Consider the following 24615-nt stretch of genomic DNA (forward strand, 5'->3'; position numbering starts at 1 on the left):
GGTGGCTTCATCGACTGGAGCGCTGTTGCAGCTTTGTGCCGGCGTCAGAATTTTTCGCTCATGCCGAACTGCCTCCCTGTTCTCATTCTCCAGCGCATATTCAACACTCAACTTGAATTTTTTTGTCATAGCTTCTCTAATTCGTCTGCAGCAGTATGTTGAGACGTCGACGGAACTGATGCTGAAAGTGAAACTTTCCAGAACATCACTGGACTGGATGCGGCGGTCAGCACGTTAAGTCTGTCCATGGCAAGATTATGCCATTTTACCGTAAGATAAATTTAAAATGCGCGAACATTTTTTTTGCACATCAATTTTATTTTCCATGGCCAGACGAGCGGTGCTGGCACGTCATTTTTGGCTGTATATAAATCGCACCGTTGTATAAGACGCATCGACGAAAAATTAAAAATCGCATCCTATACACCGGAAAACACAGTACTATTCTGTGATATGCATACAGAATTATACTTGATAACAGTCCATATTTGAGGTAGTTGGCGATACATAACATAACCAAAACCGCACACTTCTATGGGCTGTTTTTAGTCCGAAAGCACTACTCTAGACATACTAACCCTTAGCAGGAATCTTGTCTTGTGCTCTCAGAGTGACTCGGGTAAGCTCGGGTTAGTTCAGAGGAGTGTCGGGAAAGCTGCAGCCAACGGGAGGAATCTCGGGTAAGTTCGGAGGAGGGTGTTGCGCCACCTAGGCCACGTAACCTTGTGACATCGTCACAACCTGCCCTCCGGATTGTGAGCAGTGACCACTGTGGCATGTGGCAGTTAAAATAATGATTGATTGTAAGAGGTTGCTCGGAAAAAGCAACATGGTTTGCACAATCCCCGCCAGTCGCAGCACCTCTCATCACAAGTTAGTGTCGCAACGTTTAACCGCTGCACTGCCTTCCCAGGAGTGGTATGAGGACTGTCAGCAATCTATGAATTGTTAGAGATGAGGGGACCTTGAGTGAGCTGACTCTTTCAGCGCCGCAGGTCCCTTCTTCGAATGACGTTGTCGGACTTGGTTATGAAGGAAACTGTACAGGGGGTTTATTTTACATTATTTACAAGATTTAGGAACCCATTGGAGGGTGATAGGGGAAAGTCGGAGGATCTGAGAAGATCTGAGGATGATCGAGGATTCCTTCTCATGGCACTCATCGTCCGGTTTTAAAAGGGTCTGGTCCCTAGGATTCCCCAGGTTCAAGGAGGTCTTCGCCAGGTTGGGCGCGGCCTAACTTGTGCTGTCGTACACACACCACTTCACATAGGGACACGCCCCCGTCACATGCCTCGCCGGAGAGAGAGGGTGCCGCTGGACAATCGCCCCCACCAGAGAGAGCATTGTCTTCGCGTCCGAACGACAGCTATCACGCTGTCAAGCCGAACACGTCTTCCGGGAAGTCCGAATGGGCGAGGCGCCAGCGAGCAGGCACAGTTGAAGAAGTGACCCACTCGTGCTCGGTTTGGCGGTCGCTAACTGCCTCCGTAACAATGTTGTTTACAAACGGCGGCAGATTCGTCCGTCTCGAATCCAATAACCCAAGTGGGGACAGGCCGTGGGAACTAAGATGCCTATCGCCGTGCAGAGACCCCGGCTGCAGGTGTCCCGGGCCGACTACGCAGCTGAACCAGACGGGCTGTCGCCAGAATCCTTATAGAATGCTAAGCAGAGCATGACTAGTTCTGCATATATGGGCATTAACCCACTAAAGCTGTCGCGTCATACGAGGAAGGTGGAGCTTAAGTGCCCCCTCCAATTGAAGAATGAACGCCTGCTATTGCACGTCTATTCAGCTTAGCTGCGTTAAACCCCTACCACTCGTTATCGTACGCTTACATCAAGAATCTGGTGGAATCATATCAACATTTTGTTTCCTGTTTTGTTGGAGAAGTCGCACAAGCAACAAATCACCATTTCAGTGCTACCCGGCACTTCTGTAGCAATTCAGTTTAGTCAGCTGTCCTGAAAACATTTCGGTGTCAAGTATTGCGCTAAAAATTAGCATGTACACACCTCCAAAGCATGCAGTGCTGTATAGCTGAAAAAAAAGGCATCCATACATTAAATTTTGTTTTCGTCTAAAAGTGTATATCTTTTCTTTATCCTTTTAGGGCTGTGGAACAGCACTGCAGTGGTTTCAAGAACAGTCAACTGACTTAGAAACAACAGTGAACTCTCCCAGCCAACCTCCAGTTCAAGCTTTCTCTCCCAGCTGTGAAATTAATGGGTACCCAGCGGCTCATGTTTCAGTGCAACAAAACTACAAAAACGAATCTCTTCAGTTGCTTAGACCAGCCAAGCCTGGATTCGTTCAGCCCCTTGTAAATCAAGCACCAGTACACTGCAAGTGAAACGGAAGGATAATTCTGGTATGAGGTGTTGATTCAACAACACAAATGAAGTGTTCAAAGATGGAAGGGGGAAGGAGATAGCATGAGCGCTGATTTATCATAATTAGAAACAAAACAAGAACAAACGGGCAAGTGTCCGTCGGAGAGTCTCTCCAACCTATGGCATTGATCGAATGCCATAGCGTTGCGGTCAACTGCATTGCACATGTCACTGCCTCAGTAAGGTGCATGCTAGCAGGTGCACTGCAGTTGTCCACAATGTCTTGACAATAGCTTTCTGCAATAGGTCAAAGGGCCTCTTTCAAGGTCATCTACCGATTCATTCCCAAGTTGCATTGAAGTATAACAGCTCTAGTATACTTTCTTTCTTCCATCTTGTTTATGCATTGTTCTCTTCCATATTAAACATGGTCTCTGTGAATGCATTGACATTAAGAAATCTGCATTGTGTTCCTTGTCATCGTAATCATCAGCGTGACTGCCAACTGCAGGACAAAGGCCTCTCCTATATCTATCCAATTATACCCCCGTCCTGTACCAGCTCCGGCCACCCTATGCCCGCAAACTTCTTAATCTCATCCGCCCACCTAACTTTCTGCCGTCCCCTGCTATGCTTCCCTTCCCTTGGAATCCAGTCCGTTACTCTTAAGAACCATGGTTATCTTGCCTTCACATTACATGCCCTGCCCAAGCCGACTTGTTCCTCTTGATTTCGACTAGGATGTCATTAACCCACGTTTGTTCCCTGACCCACTGTGCCTGCTTCCCACACCAGCTGCTTTCCCCCTTTGCATTGTTCCTAAGGCTTCATTTACTTCCTGTATTATTACTGGCAGGATGACCTATTGCTGTGTGATACTGCTTATCTCTCATACGTCCTGATTACATTGGTCACTGTATAGATTTGTGTAGAACTCTTTAGCTACTTATCCACACTGCTAATGACATTACCCTCTTTGTCTCTTAACACACATTTGATTTTTGCACATGCCCAGTTTCCTCTTCACCGCTTTTAAGCTACCTCCGTTCATTAGACCACACTCGATTCTGTCCGTATTAAACTTCCTTATGTTAGTTACCGTATGCTTATTGTTTACCATTGATAGCTCTGCCAGTTCTATTCTGTCTAGGGCTTGATGGTTTTATGCTTTGATGTTTCTTGGATCTTTAGTCTCCTGAGAGAGCTTGCTGGTATCCTTTCGTACCATCCTACTGCCTACCACAGCTGCGCACTCTACAATGATAGCTGTGAGATTATCGTTCATCAAAGTCTTCTTCCTCATTTAAAGCTGAATATCTGTTCTACAGCGAATATCTTCTGCAAATGAGCTTGGGCAGGGCATGTATTGCAAAGGCAAGATAACCGCTGGTTCTTAAAAGTAACGGAGTGAATTCCAAGAGAAGGCAAGTGTAGCAGGGGGCGACAGAAAGTTAGGTGGCGGATAAGATTAAAAAGCTTGCGGGCATACGGTGGGCGCAGCTGGCAAAGGACGGTTAATTGGAGAGACATGGGAGAGGCCTTTGCCCTGCTGTGGGCGTAATCAGGCTGATGATGAGGTCCTGAATTCCTCTACTTTCCTTCTTACCACTACTCATTTACGGGCTTCTTGCACTATTGTGAAAGCCCTCTTTGACACAAACAAGAAGTCTTCACACACAAATTACAATCCTTGTCAAAAGTATGCATGCATCAGTAGAATTGATGGAGCAGTCCACATTGGAAAAGTCTGCTTCTCATTCAGTGCACTTTTTACGTGATGGTCCAACCTACATTACGTCGTGCCACCTGCACACTTGGTTATGCGAGAAGTGATCTGATATTTTTAAGTACTGTACGTTATTGCTCAGTGGCGTGCAGTGAATTGCATATGACAGGAATGTGAGTAAGGAATGTTTATACAAATTGTTCATTGTTCTACTGAAGGCTGTCAGTAATATTCGAAAGCAGATTGCTGAGATATGTTTCTTTAGCATAGTATTGTTACATTGTAGCTGCCTTCTGAAGGCTTTCACCATTCAGAATACACTCTCAAAATAAGCCACCGCAGTGGCTCAGTGGTTATAGGGCTTGGATGCTGACCCGAAAGACGCTGGTTCGATCCTGGCCGCACCGGTCGCGTATCGATGGAGGCAAAATGCTAGAGACCCGTGCGCTGTGTGATGTCAGTGCACGTTCAAGAACCCCAGGTAGTCAAAATCCAGAGCCCTCCGCTACAGCCATACTCTCCAACCAAACCTTACTCTCAAAAACCTGTTTGCTAAGTCTTGCTAACAGTATTACTAACAGTCTTCAATGAAACATACTACACATGTGCTGACTGGCCTCTTCTGCAAGGGGCCTACTTCTAGAGCAGCTGGCCTAAGATGGCAGTGATTTTTCATGTGACAAAGCTCTGCAGCTCTTTATTTTTGCTTCATTTATTAGAAACAGTGATTAAACACCAAATATGAGTGCTTATCATCATATTTACCCTTCAGACAATCCACAAGGGATGGAGATATGTATGTTCACCAGTCACCTAAGTACAAAAAAATTGTATAATTCTGTTGGCCATGTTTATCGTCGTTTGTGCTTATCACAATTCCAGTAAACTGTTCTCTTTGTAAATTGCTCAGTTCTTTACAGAGGCCAAGGTAAAGTGTGTTCATTGTTTGTGGTGCAAGATTTTTTGTATAAAAATGTTTGCCAACTGTGGTGCTGTATGAAATTTGTTATGCCTAACTGGCTTTGAGAGAGTATCTTTAAGCAAAAATGAACCGCTTAAAGGTTCTCCTTAAGTGATATTGGTGGTAAAATTATAGTGCAACAGATCTGTAGAGGTGGTGTTTGTGAGTATCCAAGTCAAATTTAAAAGCTTTGTGTGGACCCTATAGCTGACAAAAGACTAAAAAATTGTTGCTCGCAACAGCTCGCTACCGATTAGGGCAACACCTCACCGTGCATTCTTGGCCACCTCTACCGCGATAGAGTCAGTGGGCATGTCTGGGTGACCTATCCAAGTGGCGTGCGCAGGATGAGGCTAGATGGGGACCAGAGAGGTGAAGTCCCAACCTTTTTTCTTTTTTTCAAGTGCATCGGCATTTGTGAGTTGAGGGAGGCATGGAAGACACCTTATTTTGAATTGCCGATATCTTCAGTGTTAATGAAGCTACAGTAGGATACAACTTAAATAAACTGCAATTGTTGACACTGGACCATAGTCTGCGGCGTCCCGTGTTTCTCCACTGACAAGTCACCGCAATGAACGAAATCAGCTTTTTAACATTTCAAGCCAGAGGCATCAAAATTCCTGGGCTTATGATTTCGTCTGGTGGTTGCCTTCCTTGGGCAACAAGAAACATTTTCTAACAACAGATTACATTTTTGACATGGAGGTATTCTTTGCACCAGTCCCGAATGGGGGCGGCACCTCACTGCAAGCTTAAGTTGTATCCAACTGTAGACCTTCTCACAAACAGCTCCATGGGCGCCGCCATATTGGTCCCGTAATGCAGAAAAGAGTTGAGGGTTAAGCTCCCCACGTTCTCCCCACAGCCCAGAAAACTGGTTTTCCCGAGGGTTGTGAAAAGGTCTACAAATTAAAAATTTTTGCGGTGTGGTGGTGAGTGATAGAATACCGATACATAAGATGGGTAATATTTGAAAGCACTGCATTCGAACCCTGTTACAACGAAATTCACAGGGACCGCCAAAATTTGCGCTGTGGCTTCGTTGTTGTGAAATCGGCCCAGAACATTTCCGGATGCAGTGTTTATTTCCAAAAATCTGTCAGCTTTAGTCTTTTACCGTTTTGAAATCAGCGCTGTGGCGCTATTTGTTTGCCACTCCGTAAATATTGAAATGGATGTATACTCGGGTAATAAACTTGCTTGCTACAGTGGCTATCAAAATGCACACTTTTTAATGCAAAAGCATTACTAGTCCCATTACAAGATTACCCAGTGGTGTGTGTGTACTCGCAGATGGTACAGAAAATCCCAGCAATGGCAAGAAAAATAGGCCAACGTCATCAAGCAGCCGTGACACACGCAGCAAGCCGAGCAACACCGCTTCAGACAATCTATTACATGTCATTCGTCTATATATGCTCGCACTGGCTGACCTCCATGTGGTGCCAGGTTTTCCAACCTTCATACCAAAATTGTGACAACCATTTGTCGTACAGCATTCCAGACGGCATCATATGACTTCTTGTTGCATATAGCTTACATGTGCTAGTCAAGTTGGAGGCTAGCTTGTCAAAGGGATTTGAACCTATGACATGTGCACCAGTCTTCCCAGACTTTTGTACTAAAATTGGGATGCAATCGTTTGTGTTACAGCGTTCCAGGTGGTGCCATACGTGCAAACACGAACTCGTAGAAAAAATTAATGCATGTGCAAATATTGCACATGAACTATGCACCCAGGGACAGCAATGTTTCTGCATTCCCACATGTAAGCAGTCCAAAGTGTCAGCCGAATTTTTTCTGCATGTGTTAAAGAAGTGCCAGTTTTCACCCTGCGAGAGTTCGTACCAAGACCCCTCTACTTGGGGGCATTTTGGCATCAATGAGGCTCATGTGTGCCCCTTTCACTGCACATTAAATAGGAGTTGCATGTGTACCTCCCAAAGGGGCAAAACGAGCTTGGTGTGAAGTCAGCCTTATGTAGGCAAACCAACGATAACTGTTCAGGCTGACTTTGCTGAAAGACCCTGTGCCAAGGTTGTGGATTGACGTCGGGCTTCAAGGGGCCAACTTAGTTGGCCCGAATTAATTCCTGACATAAGGCTGAGCCGCAGCTGATGCAGAACTGAGATCGAATTTGAAGTGTTTAATGATTGTCCCAAGATCATGTGCAATGTCAGCCCAAGTAAGTGCCGATCACTTTGAGACCTCTGTCCGACTGTCTGCCAACATTGCCCCGATAACCGAGAGCAAGCTACATTAATATAGTTTTTTGTTTTAGGTTCCTCTTTTGTTACTCTTGAAGCCTTGAGAGGGTGATGAAATGACTCATTCAATATTGAGCAAGCTATGGGCCAGCTGCAGGCCACTGGACGTGGATGTTTAGCAGCTGCTTAAAAGACGATGGGCATCAAATTGCGAAGTTACAAATATGGCCGCTTTCCTGCTTATACACAGATGCCCCTTGGCAATAATACTGAGAAGATATTTTAATCTGGTTTTAATGACAGGGTGGACGAAGACCTCACAATTCAAAACCCATCGGTAGCGGCATCTTCATGACGAGCAGTCGATCCACGATAAATAACATGACGTCATGCAGATCCGTGATGAAAGGCGGGATCTCGCTCTCCAGTCTCACAACATTCTTGGCCGATGCTGTGCAACAATGTAACATTGCTCTGCAAAGTCTATGTGCTCCGTGCTATCGGATGGGTGGTTGAGTGATAATGGCTTTACCCTTTGTATCGGGTGGCAGCTTGTGCCACCTAGCCTATTATATGCCCCCATCAAATTTTTCCTCAATTTCAATTTTTCCTTTTAAAATTCTTAATTTGACTATCTTTTTCACAAATTCACCCCTACCTCGACTTACTCCACCAATCCTCTAACCTGCCCTTTGTGAAAGCCACGCTTTTCTCATTGATTCGTCCATCGTACCCAGCAAGTCACAGCTACCCCTCCACAGCTGTTCCCTCAGGAAGGGTGGGACGAAGTTCTGTGCATCTCAAACTTAATTGCTCTATGGTCTCCATTTCAATTTTACCGGCAGTGTGTAATATATCCTCCTCTTCAAATTTAGACCTGTACGTTTCCATTCTGAAAACTCCTGTCCTAGCTTCGAAAAGCAATGAACTGCCCCACGAGATATCAAATAAATGCTCTTTATGTCCTGTTTTCGTGCTTTATATATACCTAGCACTGATTTTCCTTGTATTCTTTCCTTCCACATCTTTCTGTCTCGTTTACCTTTGTTTCCACACTTGTATTTTGCCGAGTCCCATCCCTCAGCTGCAGGCACTTAATTAGCTTTCGAGTTCTGTTCGTCCATTTCTGATACTTTCAACACTTAATGCAGTGTTTTACTGGTAGCAATTCTACTGCCGTGCTTCATTTGATGTGCCATCCTATCGATTCTCCTGAAGAAGTGATTCTAAGACGCTGGTCATGGTGGCCTATTGTGTGGTAGATTTCTGCCCCCGTAAAGCGAGCGACGCTGTAGTGTTTCACGCTTTCCTCAGCGATGAAAAGTAACAAACGGTATGGGTAGACTTTTTACGCGCCACTGGATGCTTGCATTAAACCCCACTTAAGAAAACCAAACTTTGCTCCCTTCATTGCCGTGCCGAGCATATACGACAAGAGTGCTGCCGAAAACGTCATGAGAGTGCCGAAGCGACCAAAACGCCAGGTGTGTATATCAGCCTGCACTTTGCTTGCAGCTTGTATGCGCCGCTTGACTACTATTGTAATAAAATAACCAAGTGAGTGTGGAGTCACTGTGCACAACTGCCAGTTTACTAACAGGCAGCTGTGACAATTTGACATCGGAGTCTGCAAGTGTGGGTACGTGTATTTGTTGAAAGTGCTTGTTCTGTCGCTTGTATACGTGGGCCCTCGATGATTTGCCTAGTGTTTTTAGCCTCCTTGCTCGTCGTCCTCGCGAGAATGCGCATTCGAGGCGGTCGGCCCACTAGCACTGACGAAGCCCATCATGTACTAAACGATGTCATCATTCTTGTTAAAGAAAAATATCTCACAATGCTACAGACCGATATTTAAATCGGGCAGCAACTCACGCCACCTAGCCATGACTCATAAAATTTCACTCTTGCCTTGACTTTAGCCACGAGTCGGATAACCTTCACTTAGTAATAGATCAAACCCGCTGCTTTTTTCAACTGTAAAGTGAAGCCTTTTTACAGAAAGGTACCAAGTGGTCAGATGTGTCCTTTTCCTGTCCATACGCACCGCATAACGTGTTTATCTTGTGGTACTTGATTTGGCACGTCTTAGTCTGCACTACTCCCATCCCGGCCTCGAGCAACAAGGAGGTTCCCCTAGAATTATCGTAGATATTTTCTTTGGCAATTTCCTGCTTAAACGTTCCGTGTGTCAGTGCCGATTTCATCAGCATCCCTGTTTTCCACATACTCCTTTCTGTTTAACTTTTTTCCTTAAACGATATTTCCTGATTTGCTTCACAACTGCTGTACAGACACTTACCTGTCAGTCTTCTAGTTTGCTTTTTTATTTTGTGTCAACAACACTTACCTGTCAGTCTTCTAGTTTGCTTTTTTTATTTTGTGTCAACATCCCTAATGTTCATTGCTTGACGCGATCCGCAAGCTCCTTGCTGACGCCGAGTCTTGTTTGCTCAGCTCTGAGCAATATTCTCGAAACAGGAACATCGAAATTAAAGGACTCACTGAGGTACCTAGTGAAAATGTAGTAGAAATTGTGTGCAAACTTGGCACTGTTGCTGGCATGGATGTTACTCCTTGTGACATAGATGCTTGCCATCGAGTGCCAGGTAAGAGCAAGCCTAGCAACATTGTTGTACAGTTTGACAGGCGCCAGAAGAGGGATGCACTACTTAAAAAGACGAAAAAGCTGCAACTCGATAACACTTACTTTGACCGAACCTCGAGCACCCCAGTGTTTCTGAATGAACGCCTATGCCCCTTTCTTAAGCGACTTCTTGGAATGGCTGTTGTGAGCAAGAAAGCCAGTGGCTGGAAGTATGTCTGGACCCGGAATAGCAGGATATATGCAAAGCAATCCGATAATTCTGAAGTTATTTTCATCAAGCAAATGAGACATCGAACGAATTCAAAGAACAGCTAACTAAGCTCCCTTTAAAAGCGTCTGTGGTGTCTAGGAACCTTCAAAATTCTCAAGCATACGTTGGAAACAGGAGCACGCATTGCAGTTCCGTGACATCAATACTGTGCACTTGCAGCTAGCAGAGAAATCATTCCCCAAACGCATGCTGGTGCCATGATTTTTCCATTCCCACGCAGCAACTTACCTGAAATTCTCTAAAACATTGCTACGTTAGTAAAGGTATCAGAAGCACAAAAATTGTTTCTCGTGCTTGGAAACCATTAGATAACATGGGCAGTTTCACCATGCGCTTCAACAGTGGATAATGTGAGCACAAAAACAGCGCTTGCCCTGAAACGCAAGCTGAAATTTAGATGCATGAAATGCTGAATAGCCAAGTACTTTTGCTTTTTATCATCGCTGGCGTGACAATGGTGAAGAGCTATTCTTTGGTGTTGCGTGCGAAGTGTCTTCCTGTATTACCACTTGTTCTTTAACGGGCACTTTTTCATCGCTTTTATCACTTCCCTAATGGCTTGTTTTTCTAATGAAATGGTTGACCTCCCAGATCTTAGCAGTTACATTTCCTGTGACAATAGGAAGCACTGCAACTTTGTGCACTTCAATCTAAGATCTGGTCGAAATAAGTATGATGAGCTCGAATGCTTCTTCAGCGCATCGAATACTCATTTTGACGTCATCATGTTTACCGAAACCTGGTTTGTCACTGAGGCAGACGTAGTTACACTACCAGGGTGGAAGTCGTACTATTTAAATCGGCAAACAAAGCGAGGGGGGGGGGGGGGGGGTGTCTATACTCGTATCTAACAACTTGGAATGCGAATTACTGAATTTTCTTCTGTGACATCGCATTACGAAATACTTAGCTTCTCACAAAATTCTATGTGTTCAGTGTTTGCTACCGCCGCCCGTGTGCTGATGTTGCCCAGTTGTTTCCTTTTTTAGATGTGTTCTTAGAATTCGTCAATGTACATAGATATTAAGTAATCATTGGAGGTGATTTTAATATTGATATGCTTGCTACATTGAACACGAAAACAGAATTTGAATACCTACTCAATATGCATTTGTGTAATAAGCTCATCGAATCGCCAACAAGACATTCAGTATGTTCCGAGACGCTTCTGGATCTTTTCATCTCAAATGTCGAAGCAAGCTGCCTGCGATCTGGTCTAATTAACTTTCCGCTTAGTGACCACCTGCCCATATTGTCCGTTGCTCTCACGGTCAAGAGCAAAAAACGTCTGCAAAAGCACTCTTATGAGAATGTGAATCTGCGCACGCTATCGGTATTTCGTGAGCGCATAACTGATGCTAACTGGAATGATGTAAGTGCGTCTGACACCAATACTGCTTATGACTTGTTTCTTGCTAAGTTCTTCATTATATATATATTTCTTGCTTCCCAGAAAGAAACTTTGCCTCCCCGCGTAAAGCGTGGAAACCGGGGGTAGACCGTGAACTCTTAAAGCTCATACATAATCGAGATACACTGTTCAAACGCTTTCTATAAACCAGAAGTCCAGACGCACTGAGCGCATTCAAGAGTTACAGAAACTACGTCACCAAAGAGCTCAGAGCGGCTAAAAACAATTACTATGTCAATCTATTCAGTTCAACTGAAGGACGGTCAGAGTCTGGAAAAAATTGAAATTTGTGTTTGACAGTGCCTCTCAACCAATTACAGGCCTCCTAAGAGATGGCATCAAACTAAAAGGAAAATATTTAGCTAATGCCTTTAATAATTACTTTCTCACTATCAGCTCCACACCGAATATCAACAATGGTCTAAGCTGTGATATGGACGCCGTAAATCACACTGGCTTCTTAAATCCAATCTCCCATAATGAAGTAATAGCTGCATTTATGTCCTTAAAAAATAGAAAATCTTCCAATGCATCTGGAATTCAAAATCAAGCCCGTTAAATATGTTCTACATGTAATCGCCCCTTGCTTGGCTTAAGTTTTTAACATCTGAATATCAGAGGGAACTTTTCCTTGGAGCATGAAATCCGCCAAAGCGACAGTAGTATATAAGAAAGGTGACCGAAACGACTTATCAAAATTATCGTCCCATTTCAATTTTGCCAATCTTTTCAAAGGGCTTTGAGAAACTGATTCTTGAGCGACTCACATCCTTCACTGACCGTTACAGTATCATAAGCCCATCGCAATATGGTTTTCGAAAAAACAGATCAACAGAATTGGCCCTTCTCTCTCAAAAAGAATTCATATTGGATAACTTTGAAAACAGGCGTATAGTACTAAGTATTTTTCTTGACTTCAGCAAAGCTTTTGATCTCATTAATCATCAAATATTGCTCCAGAAACTTAACTCCTATGGGATTCGTGGTAAGGCTTTGTCATTATTAACATCATATCTACAGCACCGCACACAATTTTTTTTATATAAATGGACACTTCTCACATGTTAAAACAGTGACTACAGGCGTTCCCCAAGGTAGTATTCTTGGTCCATTTCTTTTTATGCTACATATTAACGATATTGTGTGCATAGGTGAACCTGACAAATACATATTATATGCAGACGATATAGCAATGTTCCGGGAAGCAAAGGCTCAAACTTAAGTGCTCGTGCGAATGGCACCCTTTCGCAAATAAACAACTGGGCATGTAACAACTATTTAAAGTTAAATACCAATAAGTCAGAAGCAGTTATATTTCATACACGAATATTGAACTTCCTCCCCTCCTGCTCAACGAAAATGTACTGGAAGTTGTACCCTGTTATAAAACTTTAGAAGTTTACGTCACTAAAAGCATGTCGGGATAGGCACATTGAACATTTGTCCGGTAAATTAGCTAGCACCATCGGCCTTATACGTCGCTACTGCCCGACATTCCCCGCATCCGTTAATATCCTTCGTTTTAAATCACTCTTCCTATCTTTGATGAACTATGGCATCCTAGTGCGGCCACTACAACTGCAGAAAACATGCACAAGTTGGTAGTCTTGCAAAAACGGACCATTAGAATTATAAGTAAAGTGCCATACCAATATCCTACAGCTGACTTATTCAAAAAACTAAACGTTACTCGTGTGGACTCCATGTATGCCTTTAGGTTATGCAAATGTTACAGGTCAAATGTCATAAACCGTATCCGAACCATGGCTGATAATGCAAACATGGTGTCTATGAGTGGCTTATATATGCTGTGTAATCTTTCATTGCCTTCTCTCTGTATTTTTATCGATGTATGTATTCATGTGTAACATAATATTTGCCACCCCTGCTGTAAAAGAATGGGTGCACTGGCCTAGTCAAAACTTTCTGGCTTTTTGCCTGTGCACCCAACATCACCTGATGTTGAATAAAGATCAAATCAAATCAAGTAACATCTGGTCTCATGCACAGGACTGCATTGCCAAAAGTCAGACTTGGTAACCCTCACCACTTTCCATATCGTGCTTATACCACTTCATACCTGTTGTAATTCTGCAATGCCCTATTTTTCATGACAGCTGCATTCCTGCTACCTCTCATCATTACATATTTTTCATGCTCCATCAGATATCACCAATGCTTATCCACACCCCAAGATACTTGTACTTATCCACCACCTCTAGCGTGACTGCTGACTTTTCTTTACTAAACTTGTGTCCTAATCTATCTCCCTCTGTATTGCAGATGTCCATCGACATCTGCAAATTTTACTTGTCAGCCATCAGCATGTTCTATATCATCCGCATACATCAATCCTGGTAATGACTGTTCAATCCATTCTCCTCGCTTGAAAAACAAAGATTGAAGCCAAGTCCACTTCTCTCTAGTTTGGTCTCTAATCCTTGTAGGTACAATATATATGAACAACATAGGCGACAGAGGACACTCTTGCCTAAGCCTCCGCTATATCTCTATAGGCTCCGATACATTTTTTTCCCATTGTATAAGCATTTTACTTTTATAGATATCTTAAAAGATTAATTATTCCATCTTCCACATCCAATGTGCCCGGTATGTCCAGAGATCATCTTCATATATCATCTTCTAGTGTTGATACCGTTTATGGTCACCATCTAGACCTCTGCATCCGTGGTCATCTATGTTCATTACCCCTGGCCTATTATAAACCCCATGTGACATGGTGCATAGTGTATCATTGAGTGCAACTCCCTGCCTCCCATATATGAGCCCTTCACACTTCTCAGTACTGTTACATACAAAATCGCCTTCCACACATATCCAGCAGAATGCTTCCTGTCGAATCTGTGTACCCATCTATGTCTTGTTGTGTGCAATTCATGCCTCTTAGTATAATTATCTCGCCCATGTCTCGCCCTTTCCTCCTAGCTCAGCAATGACGTTTGCGATAAATATTTTATGCAAACTGCGCTGTCTTTTAGCGGCCGCCGTGCGCAGTCCGCCATGTTGCAGGATAGCCCAGATTGAAGTTGTGTACGCTCGACGCACGCACTCGAGTTACTCCTCAAGATGCCCACGTATTGCTCCGTGTCTTGCTGTACACAAAAGGGGCACAAGGACGCCCAGGGAAAAAAAGTAAGAGCATTATTCGAGCGCATTTCTATTTTTCGTCCGCGTTCACTGATATCCGCTACACAAATTAATGTTGCAGAACCATTGTCACGTACGTGGCATGGTCAAGTGGCTTCAAGACTTGCACTGCTGCATTCATAAGCTTCCACTCACTTGCGTTCAAGTTTGGAATTGAGTCAGATTCTGAATGTTCTACAGTGATGACTGCACGGAGATTCCTGAGCCTGGCCATCATGACATGTTCACTGGTGCATCGCGTTGGTACGTCTTGTATACCCTCGAGATGGTCCAGCTGCATATGTTTCTCTGAATTTCCTGAAGTCGTCCTCGGGCCTTGGCACTTCGTTTGTATCTAGCCACAATCGCCCTGACCTTAGCACAGAGCTGCAAGAACCCTGACACTTCTCTTTTGGCATCACTGAAACACAACTGAAGGGTGTGTCCGAAACACTGCACACCTCTCCAGGACGACCGCGCTACAGAAGTAGTAAAGTTCCTTCCATTATGTGTTAAGGCGCGTTCACACTTGGACATTCGGCGGCGAGAGCAAGCGGAATCCGCTGCCGCGGCAGAGATCCCGCCGAAATACCCAGCGGAAAGCGCGATCGGTCCAGGACCGAACTCTGCCGGCGGAAAAAAAATGCGCCGAATCTCGTCAGCCAATAGGAAGGCGAGAACGGAGTTGGATACCCACTTTGACAAACATGGCGGCGCCCTTCGATGCAGGATGCCTCGCTTCGGACTCAAATCGTCGCTGTTACTGCGTTTTCAGCGCGTGCAATGGCCATAAAAGAGCCAATGGTCTTTCGCTTCGCCTCATCTCGCCCTTCGAAAACGTGTGAGTGATAAACTTGCTTTATTTTTTTTTATTTTGGGTGACGATTCCTCCCCCTTTAGGCTTAAGAGCGGCGTCAGTTTGTTGACCAAGACCTACTGAACTAGAGACCTAGACATTTGGCGGGGTACTATGGGACTGCGTGCGCCAACTTTTGTTAACTTTATGGCTGTAGAGGGTGATCAATTGACCTGTTAGTCTGTCATGACCATCATCATCGTCTGCTTTCGACAAATGATTTCTCTCCTCTCACTGCCTCCCTGTGCATTTGTCCTGTCTTAATATTTTGAAACCTAGTAATGAACGATGCAAATATGACATTTCTATAAATCCTAGCGGTGAATATTCAGTTTGCGCGCATGCATGCGTGAGACTTTCTGGCATCTTTCGTAACGCTATGGATGAATGATGAATACTCAAAACGTAGACAAGTGACAAAACTATTACATCCTTGAAGTACCGTATTTTCCGGTGTATAAGACGCGGTTTTTTTCCAAAAATCTTGCTGGTGCGTCCTATACAAGGGTGCGTCTTATATGCGAATTTTTCGTTTTTTTTGCGGGTTCAGAAATTATTTAGGTTCATGCTCAAGCTTTTTTCACCGAAAAAATATCACTACCAATGATGCGGTAGTAGCACGGTTAATACTTCAATACGGGGACCGCCGTGCGCAACTTTTTTTAGGTGAACTTTATCATGAAACGGCGGGGATGACGACTTCCAGAATCGCTAACACTCGGTCGTTTCGGAGGCGCAAGCAAAAGTAATGTGAAATTCCCAAAGATGGAGACAGTCGCGCTTCTCGACATTGTCAAGACAAGCCTAGCCGGCGTTCTTTTTTAGTCATTCTTTGCAACTTCGCAACCGTGTACGTATTACGTCTGTGTTGGTGACTTCGGCGTGTGTTTTCCACTACCTACACCTGTCGTGCTCGGTCTTACTACAGTATGCCACCGAAGTTGCGCAAGAGCTACACCGCAAAGTTCAAATTATCTGCGGTCGAGTATGCTACCGAAAACGGAAATCGGGCTGCGGGCCGCCATTTCGACGTCACCGAGAAGATGATTTGCACGTGGCGACAGTCGTCCGCCAAACTGCAGGCGATTAAGAGCGGAAAGAAGGCTGACCGCGGGAAGAAGGCGCGGTGGCCTGAACTTGAAGACCGGCTCCTCAAGTGGGCTCTTGAACAACGGGCTCAAGGTAGGGCTTTGTCAACCGTGCAGTTGCGCTTGAAAGCACGCACTTTGGCGAGTGAAATCGGTGCCGCTGATTTTGTTGGTGGGCCGTCATGGTGCTATAGATTTATGCAGCGCAAAGCCTTGTCAATAAGAGCGCGAACGACAATGTCTCAACAACTACCAGACGATTTCGGAGAGAAAGTGGAGAAGTTCCATGAATTTGTGAAGAAGGAAGTCGAAAAGAATAACATCATCGACAGCCACATCGTAAACATGGACGAAGTGCCTCTAACATTTGACATCCCTATGTCAAAAAGTGTCGCTCAGAAAGGTGATAAGACTGTCAGAGTACGAACAACTGGGCACGAAAAGTCTCACTTCACTGTCGTACTTGCGTGCTGTGCTGACGGAACAAAGCTGCCGCCGATGATAATTTTTAAAAGGAAAACGATGCCAAAAGAAAGCTTTCCGCCTGGTGTTATTGTCACAACTAACCAGAAGGGCTGGATGGATGAGCAAATGATGGGAGTTTGGCTCGAAAAGTGCTTTTCGAAGTGCCCGGATGGATTTTTTCACTCCCGGAAAGGCCTTCTGGTTATGGATAGCATGCGGGCGCACATTACTGACTTGACACTGAGGCAAATCAAGGCGAAGAACTGTACCCCTACAATAATACCCGGTGGTTTGACGAAGGTTCTACAGCCTTTGTATATTTCCGTCAACCGCAGCTTTAAAGCTGTTTTGCGACGTATTTGGGAGGCGTGGATGACGGAAGGCGAGCACAGCTACACAGCTACTGGACGCATGAGGCGCGCTTCTTACAGCGAAATTGCGAAGTGGGTCCATGAGGCCTGGAGTGCTGTTAGAGTGGCAACCATAACTGCAGGGTTCCGGAAGGCTGGCCTGCTAGCTTCATCGCCAACCGAGCACGACGACAATCAGACCAGCGGTTCTGAGTATGAAGAGAATGCTTCAGCCGCGTTGCCTCCAGAAATGGGCGAGCTTTTTGAGAGCGCATCCGAAGATGAAGACTTCGATGGTTTTAAGTAAAAATAAAATGTTGTTATGGACATATGGGAGAGTTCTTTCGTCGTATTTTTCTTTCTTTTTTGCTAAAACGTGGGCGGGTATGGCGTGAGTGTTGCCTTTTGCGATCACTTAGCGTTGCTTAAGAACTTCTCACAGGCCGCCGCGGTGGCTCAGTGGTTATGGTGCTCGACTGCTGACCCAAACGACGCGGGTTCAATCCCGGCCGCGGCGGCTAGAATTTCTTTGAAGGAGAAATTCTTGAGGCCCGTGTACTGTGCGATGTCAGTGCCCGTTAAAGAACCTCAGGTGGTCGAAATTTCCGGGGCTTTTCACTACGGCGTCTCTCATAGCCTGAGTCGCTTTGGGACGTTAAACCGCATAAACCATAAACCAAGAACTTCTCACAGATAGGTAGGTAGGTGGGTAGGATAACTTTATTTAGCTCTACGGAGCTTTTATGCGATCAGATGAGTCCACCCATGGTTCATTTCGCGATGGTCGATCAAGCGTGTTTAATTAACCCTGACTAGCCTAAGTGGGTAAATTGGGGTGCGTCTTATACACGGGTGCGTCTTATATACCAACTTTTCCAATGAGAGCCTTCATATATGGCGAGTGCGTCTTATACAAGGGTGCGTATTATACACCGGAAAATACGGTAAAATAACCGATGCCATCTTGCTAAACAGGCTAATTGTAGCGCCACGGCGCCCGTAGCTGCCTTTCCCTAGCGGCAAAAGGCACGAGCTAGAAGGTGCGCGCTGGAGCAGTGCCAAATGTGCAGGTCTCTAGTTCCTTGTTGTTGACAACAATGGTTTCCCTCCTAACCACCGGATGGCGCCACTAGGCTAATCTTATCGTTTTTAAAAGCGAGAATGTTAGAAATGGCCTAACGTCCGGCAAAATAGCTGCATTTAGCGTACGTAAGCGTTCATATGGTTATGGTACGTAGACAGCATCGATTAACCTCTTGCCATATCTGTGTACGCCGTGGGCAGACGATACACAGACGATGAGCGGAGACGCGGTGGTCGGGAAGTGTGAACGAGGCAGCTTTTCGGCGGCCGCGGATTTCGCTTGCTCTAGCCACCAAATGTCCCAGTGTGAACGCGCCTTTACGACGAAGATCGGCACAGTATCGTGTGCTGTAAGTTCCCACTCCTAGATGACACCTGCGATAAATAGATCCAGGTTTTCTGCAGTGTGAGAGTTTGTCATCTCCGTGCAAGCCAATGCATGCACGTGTTGCACGATCGAAGTCCCTGTCCATGACGTGATGAGTTGCACAAACGTAGATGCCATTTGCTCGCAATGTCCAACCATCACTTGTGATTGAAAGCGACTCCACTCTGCTTGCAAAAATGTCCCCGAGCTTCTTTTTCACCTTCTCTTCGCTTGATGCGTAGAGGTCCGGCATAATGGCTCTCGAGAACGTTGTCCGAGACGGCACGGCATAACCCAGCATAGCGAACTTCATCATGTCGAGGAAACCCGGTTCCTCGACAATGTTGTAGGAGTGCATACCACGAGCTACGAAGCGAGCTATCATGTTTGTCATCTGTTGGGCTTTTGGGGCCGACGCCTTCATTTTCGGCTTGAAACTGTCGGCTATGAATGGCTGTTGACTATACTTGCCTTGCTTGCCCCCTTGAGCTTGGATGGCCTTTCACGTGCGTCCCACTTCTCTTGGTAGTCCTTGTGCAAGGCCGGGTGTCTCCTTAAATGCGTTGCTAGGGTTGTTGTCGTACTTGTTGGGGTTTTCAGGATTGCCTTGCATTTAAGACATCGAGCTTCGGTTCCCGGTGGAATCTTTACAAAAAGTTCCAAATCGGATTGCAGGCCGCATGCAAGTTTCCCATGGTGCTCTCCGGAGTGGTCCAAGATGGCTGGGATTGATCAAATGCCGCCGCGGCAAAAACAGAGTCGACCACACAGCCAGCCACACCGACGAGATTCGTTTTTGTACTTACGCTTTTGTTCCGAGTATAGTTCTGTTTCCTGGCTTGAATTGGATTGGATTGGGAAAATTATTACGGAGCCAAAACCAAAAATTCCGAAAACGCCTTCTCCCTGCCGCGTGTGGCTATTCGTTCAAGCCGAATATTTCGAAATTTCCGAATAAAAAAATTCGAAGCGAATATCGAATAGCGCATTATTCGTTCAACTATTCGAGAGTATCGAATATTCGCACAAGCCTAGGTGAAATGTTTAACAAAGTGGTCGGGTTTTAACGTAGCTAAACCGGTTAGGCGTGCGAATTAGTATGTGTTTAGCCTGGTTGGCACATGGTTTTCTTTGCTTTGTCATTAGCATGTTTGGCGGCGATATTAGATTCTGGTTAAGCTCTGATCGAGGTTAAGCTGATCTGATTTTTATGCGCCGCAGATGGAAGCTGATGAAGACAATGATGCGCAAACCATAGTGCGAGAGGGTTTTGGAGTTAACACTATATGAGATCGGATGCAGCGAAAGCATAGTGCCTTTGTGCAGTGACCAGCGAAGCTGATCGGTTCGCGCCGCCACGGGTTTGAAATCCAGTTGCGGCAATATTTATTTTATTTCTGCATGGGCTGTTGCTATATATGCTAGGTTTTGCCAGCTTCCACAAGCTTCACACAAACTTGGTGAGCCGGTAATTAGACTTCGTGAGGTAGTGCTTTCGCAATAAAGACCTTTGAACAATCTCACCTTCCCTCGAACGAAAACGCATCTACGAGGGACTGAAATCTGCCTTGTACGGTACAGCCCACTGGCCCTCTTCCTTCTACAGAGATGAGGTCAAAGACCCATTTCGCAAGCAATTTACTTCCAGGGCAGCTTGTACCTATTGTATCACCAGTGGGTATCCAGTGGCAAATGTCCCTTGAGTTATATGTGACTATAATTTTCTATTGATCAACACCACAGAATAAAAAAATGATTCTCTTATGCTTTGTTGGTTTTGGTGGCTGTTGACTTCTTTCCTATGCATCCTAAAAGCAGTAGCAGTGGTTTCTGCTTTAAATGCTGAAGGTGAGGAAATAAGTGCTTGCTTTAAAGTCGCAAAAAAGAATACTTCGGTTTATAGAGGTGATTAATAAAATCAGTTAGCAGGCTGAAGGAAGTCCACAGCATTTATTTATTTTATTTATTTATTTGAAATACCCTCGGTGCCAAAGGCATTACAGAGGGGTAGTGGTTAAGGAAGAAAAATATGTTAATAAATGGCTCGAAGTTATACACTGTTAGCTAAAAATTGTTTTCAAGGTGTGTTATATTCCTAAATTATATAATCTTAGCTAAGGCATTGCAAAAACGCGAATGATCAATGATGGAAGTCAGCGATCCAGGAAGGCAGTTCTAGTCATGCGAATTAAGCAAGGGGGATGAAAGAATGGAGAGAAGTTTTCATGTGGTAAATGTGATGCGAACTATTTGAGCATGATCATTGTGAATGGAGATATACAAGGGAAGAATAAGGAGAGGTCATAATGCAAAAGAGGATTATAAAAGGTTTTTTGAAGTAAGCGCAGACGAAAAAATTTACGAAGGGATGCAAGTGATGTGAGTTCTGATGAGCTTTTCATTTAAGTTACGCTAGCCATGCCATTATAATTACTAAGACTGAATCGGGCGGAGTTATTCTGAACCAATTCGAGGGAATAAATCAAGTTTTCGCTGCTTGGGTCCCAGATGGATGCGGCATATTCCAGCTTGCTACGAATTAATGATTTGTACAACAATAGTTTTAGTGGCACAGGGGCAGTGGAGAAGTTATTTTCGCAGGTGCCCTAACATGCTGTTAGTGCTGCTAACTAGTTTACTAATATGTAATGATCACTTAAGAGTATATGTGAACACCAAGGTAACGATATGAAGGAACAGATTCCAAGGTCTTGTTACGAAGAGAGTATGAGATGGAAGTAGTAGAGGTGTGAGAGACACACATTACCTTGCATTTAGAAATGTGTAGTTGCATTAACCAGTGGTCACACCAATTATAGATTGCATTAATATCATTTTGAAGTATGGGGGCATTGTTCGGATTGTTAATTTCACGAAAAACAACACAATCGTGACCGAATAAATGAATATTAGAGGACATGCATTGGGTTAGGTCATTAATATGGATAAGGAATAACAGGGGACCTAAAACAGAACTGTGAGATGTGTGACAAATGAAATGAGAAGACCCAGCAATATTTTCGAGGCTCAAGGGGGACAATCAGTAGTGGATGGTAAAAGACTCGTACCAAAAATCATCCTGCAACCAAAGACTTCGAGCATGTGAACATAATCCATATCCTCTCACTGACCAGCCTATGCAGTTTATACCTGTGTGCTAGCTGATGAAGGAGACACTATTTTACTAGTCTGACTATTTTGCTTGATATAATTTCCTATTGCAAAGAACAGGTATTTTTTCCTTTGTTAATGAGGCAAAGATGTAAACTGCATTCTATGCGGTTTATTCAAGCTTAGGTTATATGAACTGAATGCTTTTAGGGGCTGTGATATATGAGGCACATATGGTGTGGTCAATGCAACCTGAAGCCGGTCAGGGAAGGTACCGCCGTCGCAGCGGCTCACTGGTTACGGTGCTCGGTTGCTGAGCTGAAAGATGCAGCCTCAGTTTGGTCGCATTTTGATGGAGGCAAAATGCTAGAGGCCCATGTACTGTGCGATGTCAGTGCATGGTAAAGAACCCCAGGCGGTCAAAATTATCTTGAGCCCTCCACTAGGGTGTCCCTCATAGCCCGGGTAACTTTGGGACATCAAACAATATAAATCAGTCAAATGAGATACCACAACACTCGGTGTGTATAGTTAATTCGGGAATAAAGCGTTAAATTTCCTTCAAAGCAGGCTCTGTAATGAACGATCAGTGTCATACTAATTTTCGTTGCGTGGGGTCTCATTCTGGGACAGTGGCCATAATTTGCAGAAAGGGTTACTGTGATGTCATCATTATAAGTTGACACAAGTGGTTGAAGGGCCTCACCAGAGGGGCATTTGCCACTTTATTCTTTGAATGGCTTTATAGACACCCCATTTTAGTTGCATATTTGCTTCTCTGCAGTGGTGCATAAAACATTAGAATACATGGATCACCATTAGGTATTCACCTAAGACCGCTAAATAATAGTGAATTAAAACTAGATATCGGAGATTATATTGCAGTTTTTTTCATTACTCAGCTGACCTAAACATGCAATACGTGTCACACCCATCACTCAGTTGGTGAAACTGAAAAATCAAGGATAAATTCAGTCGTAATTTATTCAGCAGCTGTAGGGTGATACCAGGGGATGATCCATTTATTGTAGTCTCAATGCATCATTTCAAAGAAGAAAGCACATAAGTAAAAATTTGTTGCCTGCAGTTCAAGTTTTATGTGATAATAATTAACTTTCCCACCAACTTCACGAATTTCTTTTCTAATGTTATCCAAACTTCTGACTGCTCTTGCAGGTTATGTCAAGTGCCTTTAGGATACCCTGGAGGAGCAGCTGGACATGGGCAGTCAAGCTACCAGTCTTCTACCCCCGCCTGTTCCACTCACCAGCTGTTCTGAGACCGCAGTCGTGGCCTAGTGGTCTGGGCGTCCGCTTTGGCTGCGGGAGGTGGTTGGTTCGAAACCCACCGCCGGACACCCACCGGTAAAAATCGGTACAAGCCACCCCCGGCCCGGTGCCCGGCTTCTTCAGGCGTGTGTGCTTGGAGGAGGCTCCGCAAACCCCGCCGCGCCCCTTCGGGGGCAAACCCAGTTTCGAACAGCTCAACCTGCAAAGGTGGTTCGTGTTTCACTCCCCAGTGAAGAGTTCGACTCAAGACTCGTACGCTGTAACCAGCGTCAGGTTCAAACACTATGGTCCTTCTTCAGAAGCGATTCAGAGTATCACTATGGTCATGGGCTAGTCCGGCTTTTCGGCTGTCCGACTTTGTGAGAAAAAAAAACATTTTTTGGAAATGTGGCGGAGAGCTCGAAGGATGCATCACTCCCACCACCGGTTGGCCCGGTATTGCACTACCTCCGGGATCGGCCTTGTCTTTAGCGCGTCTTTACTATCCTGTCTTTCTATCCCATCTTTCAACTGTATTTCTATCTGCATGTGATAGCGATTGTGGCTCGGCTTGAGCCAGTGATCAGGCCTGTGCACTTTCCTTTCTTTCTTTCTTTCTTTCTTTCTTTCTTTCTTTCTTTCTTTCTTTCTTTCTTTCTTTCTTTCTTTCTTTCTTTATTCCTGGCAGCAACAGACAGACAGACAATCATGATACAGGTGGGAGTAGTGCTCTGTCAGCTAATTGTAGAAGGAGAAGAGTTATGAAAGCTGCTAAATGAAAGTATGCTCCAGGACTGAAGGCACTATCAGACCCTATGACCCCAAGGAAGGTGAGGTGGCATCCAAGAAGACTGCAATGCACCTGGGCACAGCTTACAGATCTGGCTACTGTGCTGCTGGGCAAAAGACCGATGTCCACGGCGTTTACGGATCGAAAAGTGTTCAGAAGGCTGCAGAAAGAAGGCCATTGTTCCACCGGATTGTGGGAGGTGGGGTAGGAGGGGGTGACGTTCTTGCACGGTTGATATGAAGAAGCATTTTCGTATTTATTATCAAGTTTTGTAAAAGGAAACGTTATATTTCCTGACTTCACTCACAACTTAAACCATTTTCACCTTTTGTCATTCACCACATATTTCATTGCCTGATCTCAGGAATCAATACAATTACATCTCGTGATACAGCGTGTATAAGCTGCAAAGTTAAGACTGTTCACACAAACTTGGAGCAGGACAGGGCGTCAGAGATACTTGAATCATTTCTGAAATTCACCTGGAACGCTTTCAGGTCTAAGCTTGTTTCATTCATTTTTGTTTTCTGATACTGCGTCTAGATTAGGGGCATTACAAGATGGACCCA

The 24615-nt window shown here is 44.6% G+C and overlaps 2 protein-coding genes across 3 annotated transcripts in view; one reads left to right on the forward strand and one right to left on the reverse strand.

The window, feature by feature from the left end:
• Positions 1-4386, forward strand: part of LOC144104424 (uncharacterized) — a 68267-nt gene extending 63881 nt beyond the window's left edge. For both annotated transcript variants that reach the window (XM_077637412.1, XM_077637410.1), the window contains one exon: positions 2118-4386. In XM_077637412.1, coding sequence (XP_077493538.1) covers positions 2118-2357 — 240 coding nt within the window. In that variant the 3' untranslated portion in view covers positions 2358-4386. The remainder of the gene's footprint in view (positions 1-2117) is intronic.
• The window catches only part of LOC144104423 (uncharacterized), a 44420-nt gene that overhangs the window by 14053 nt on the left and 5752 nt on the right, over positions 1-24615 (reverse strand). The window contains exon 3 of the mRNA XM_077637409.1: positions 23256-23476. Within this exon, the coding sequence (XP_077493535.1) occupies positions 23256-23476 (221 nt within the window). The remainder of the gene's footprint in view (positions 1-23255; positions 23477-24615) is intronic.

This window comes from Amblyomma americanum, chromosome 9, assembly GCF_052857255.1.
Source record: "Amblyomma americanum isolate KBUSLIRL-KWMA chromosome 9, ASM5285725v1, whole genome shotgun sequence".
Taxonomy (NCBI): Eukaryota; Metazoa; Arthropoda; class Arachnida; order Ixodida; family Ixodidae; genus Amblyomma; species Amblyomma americanum.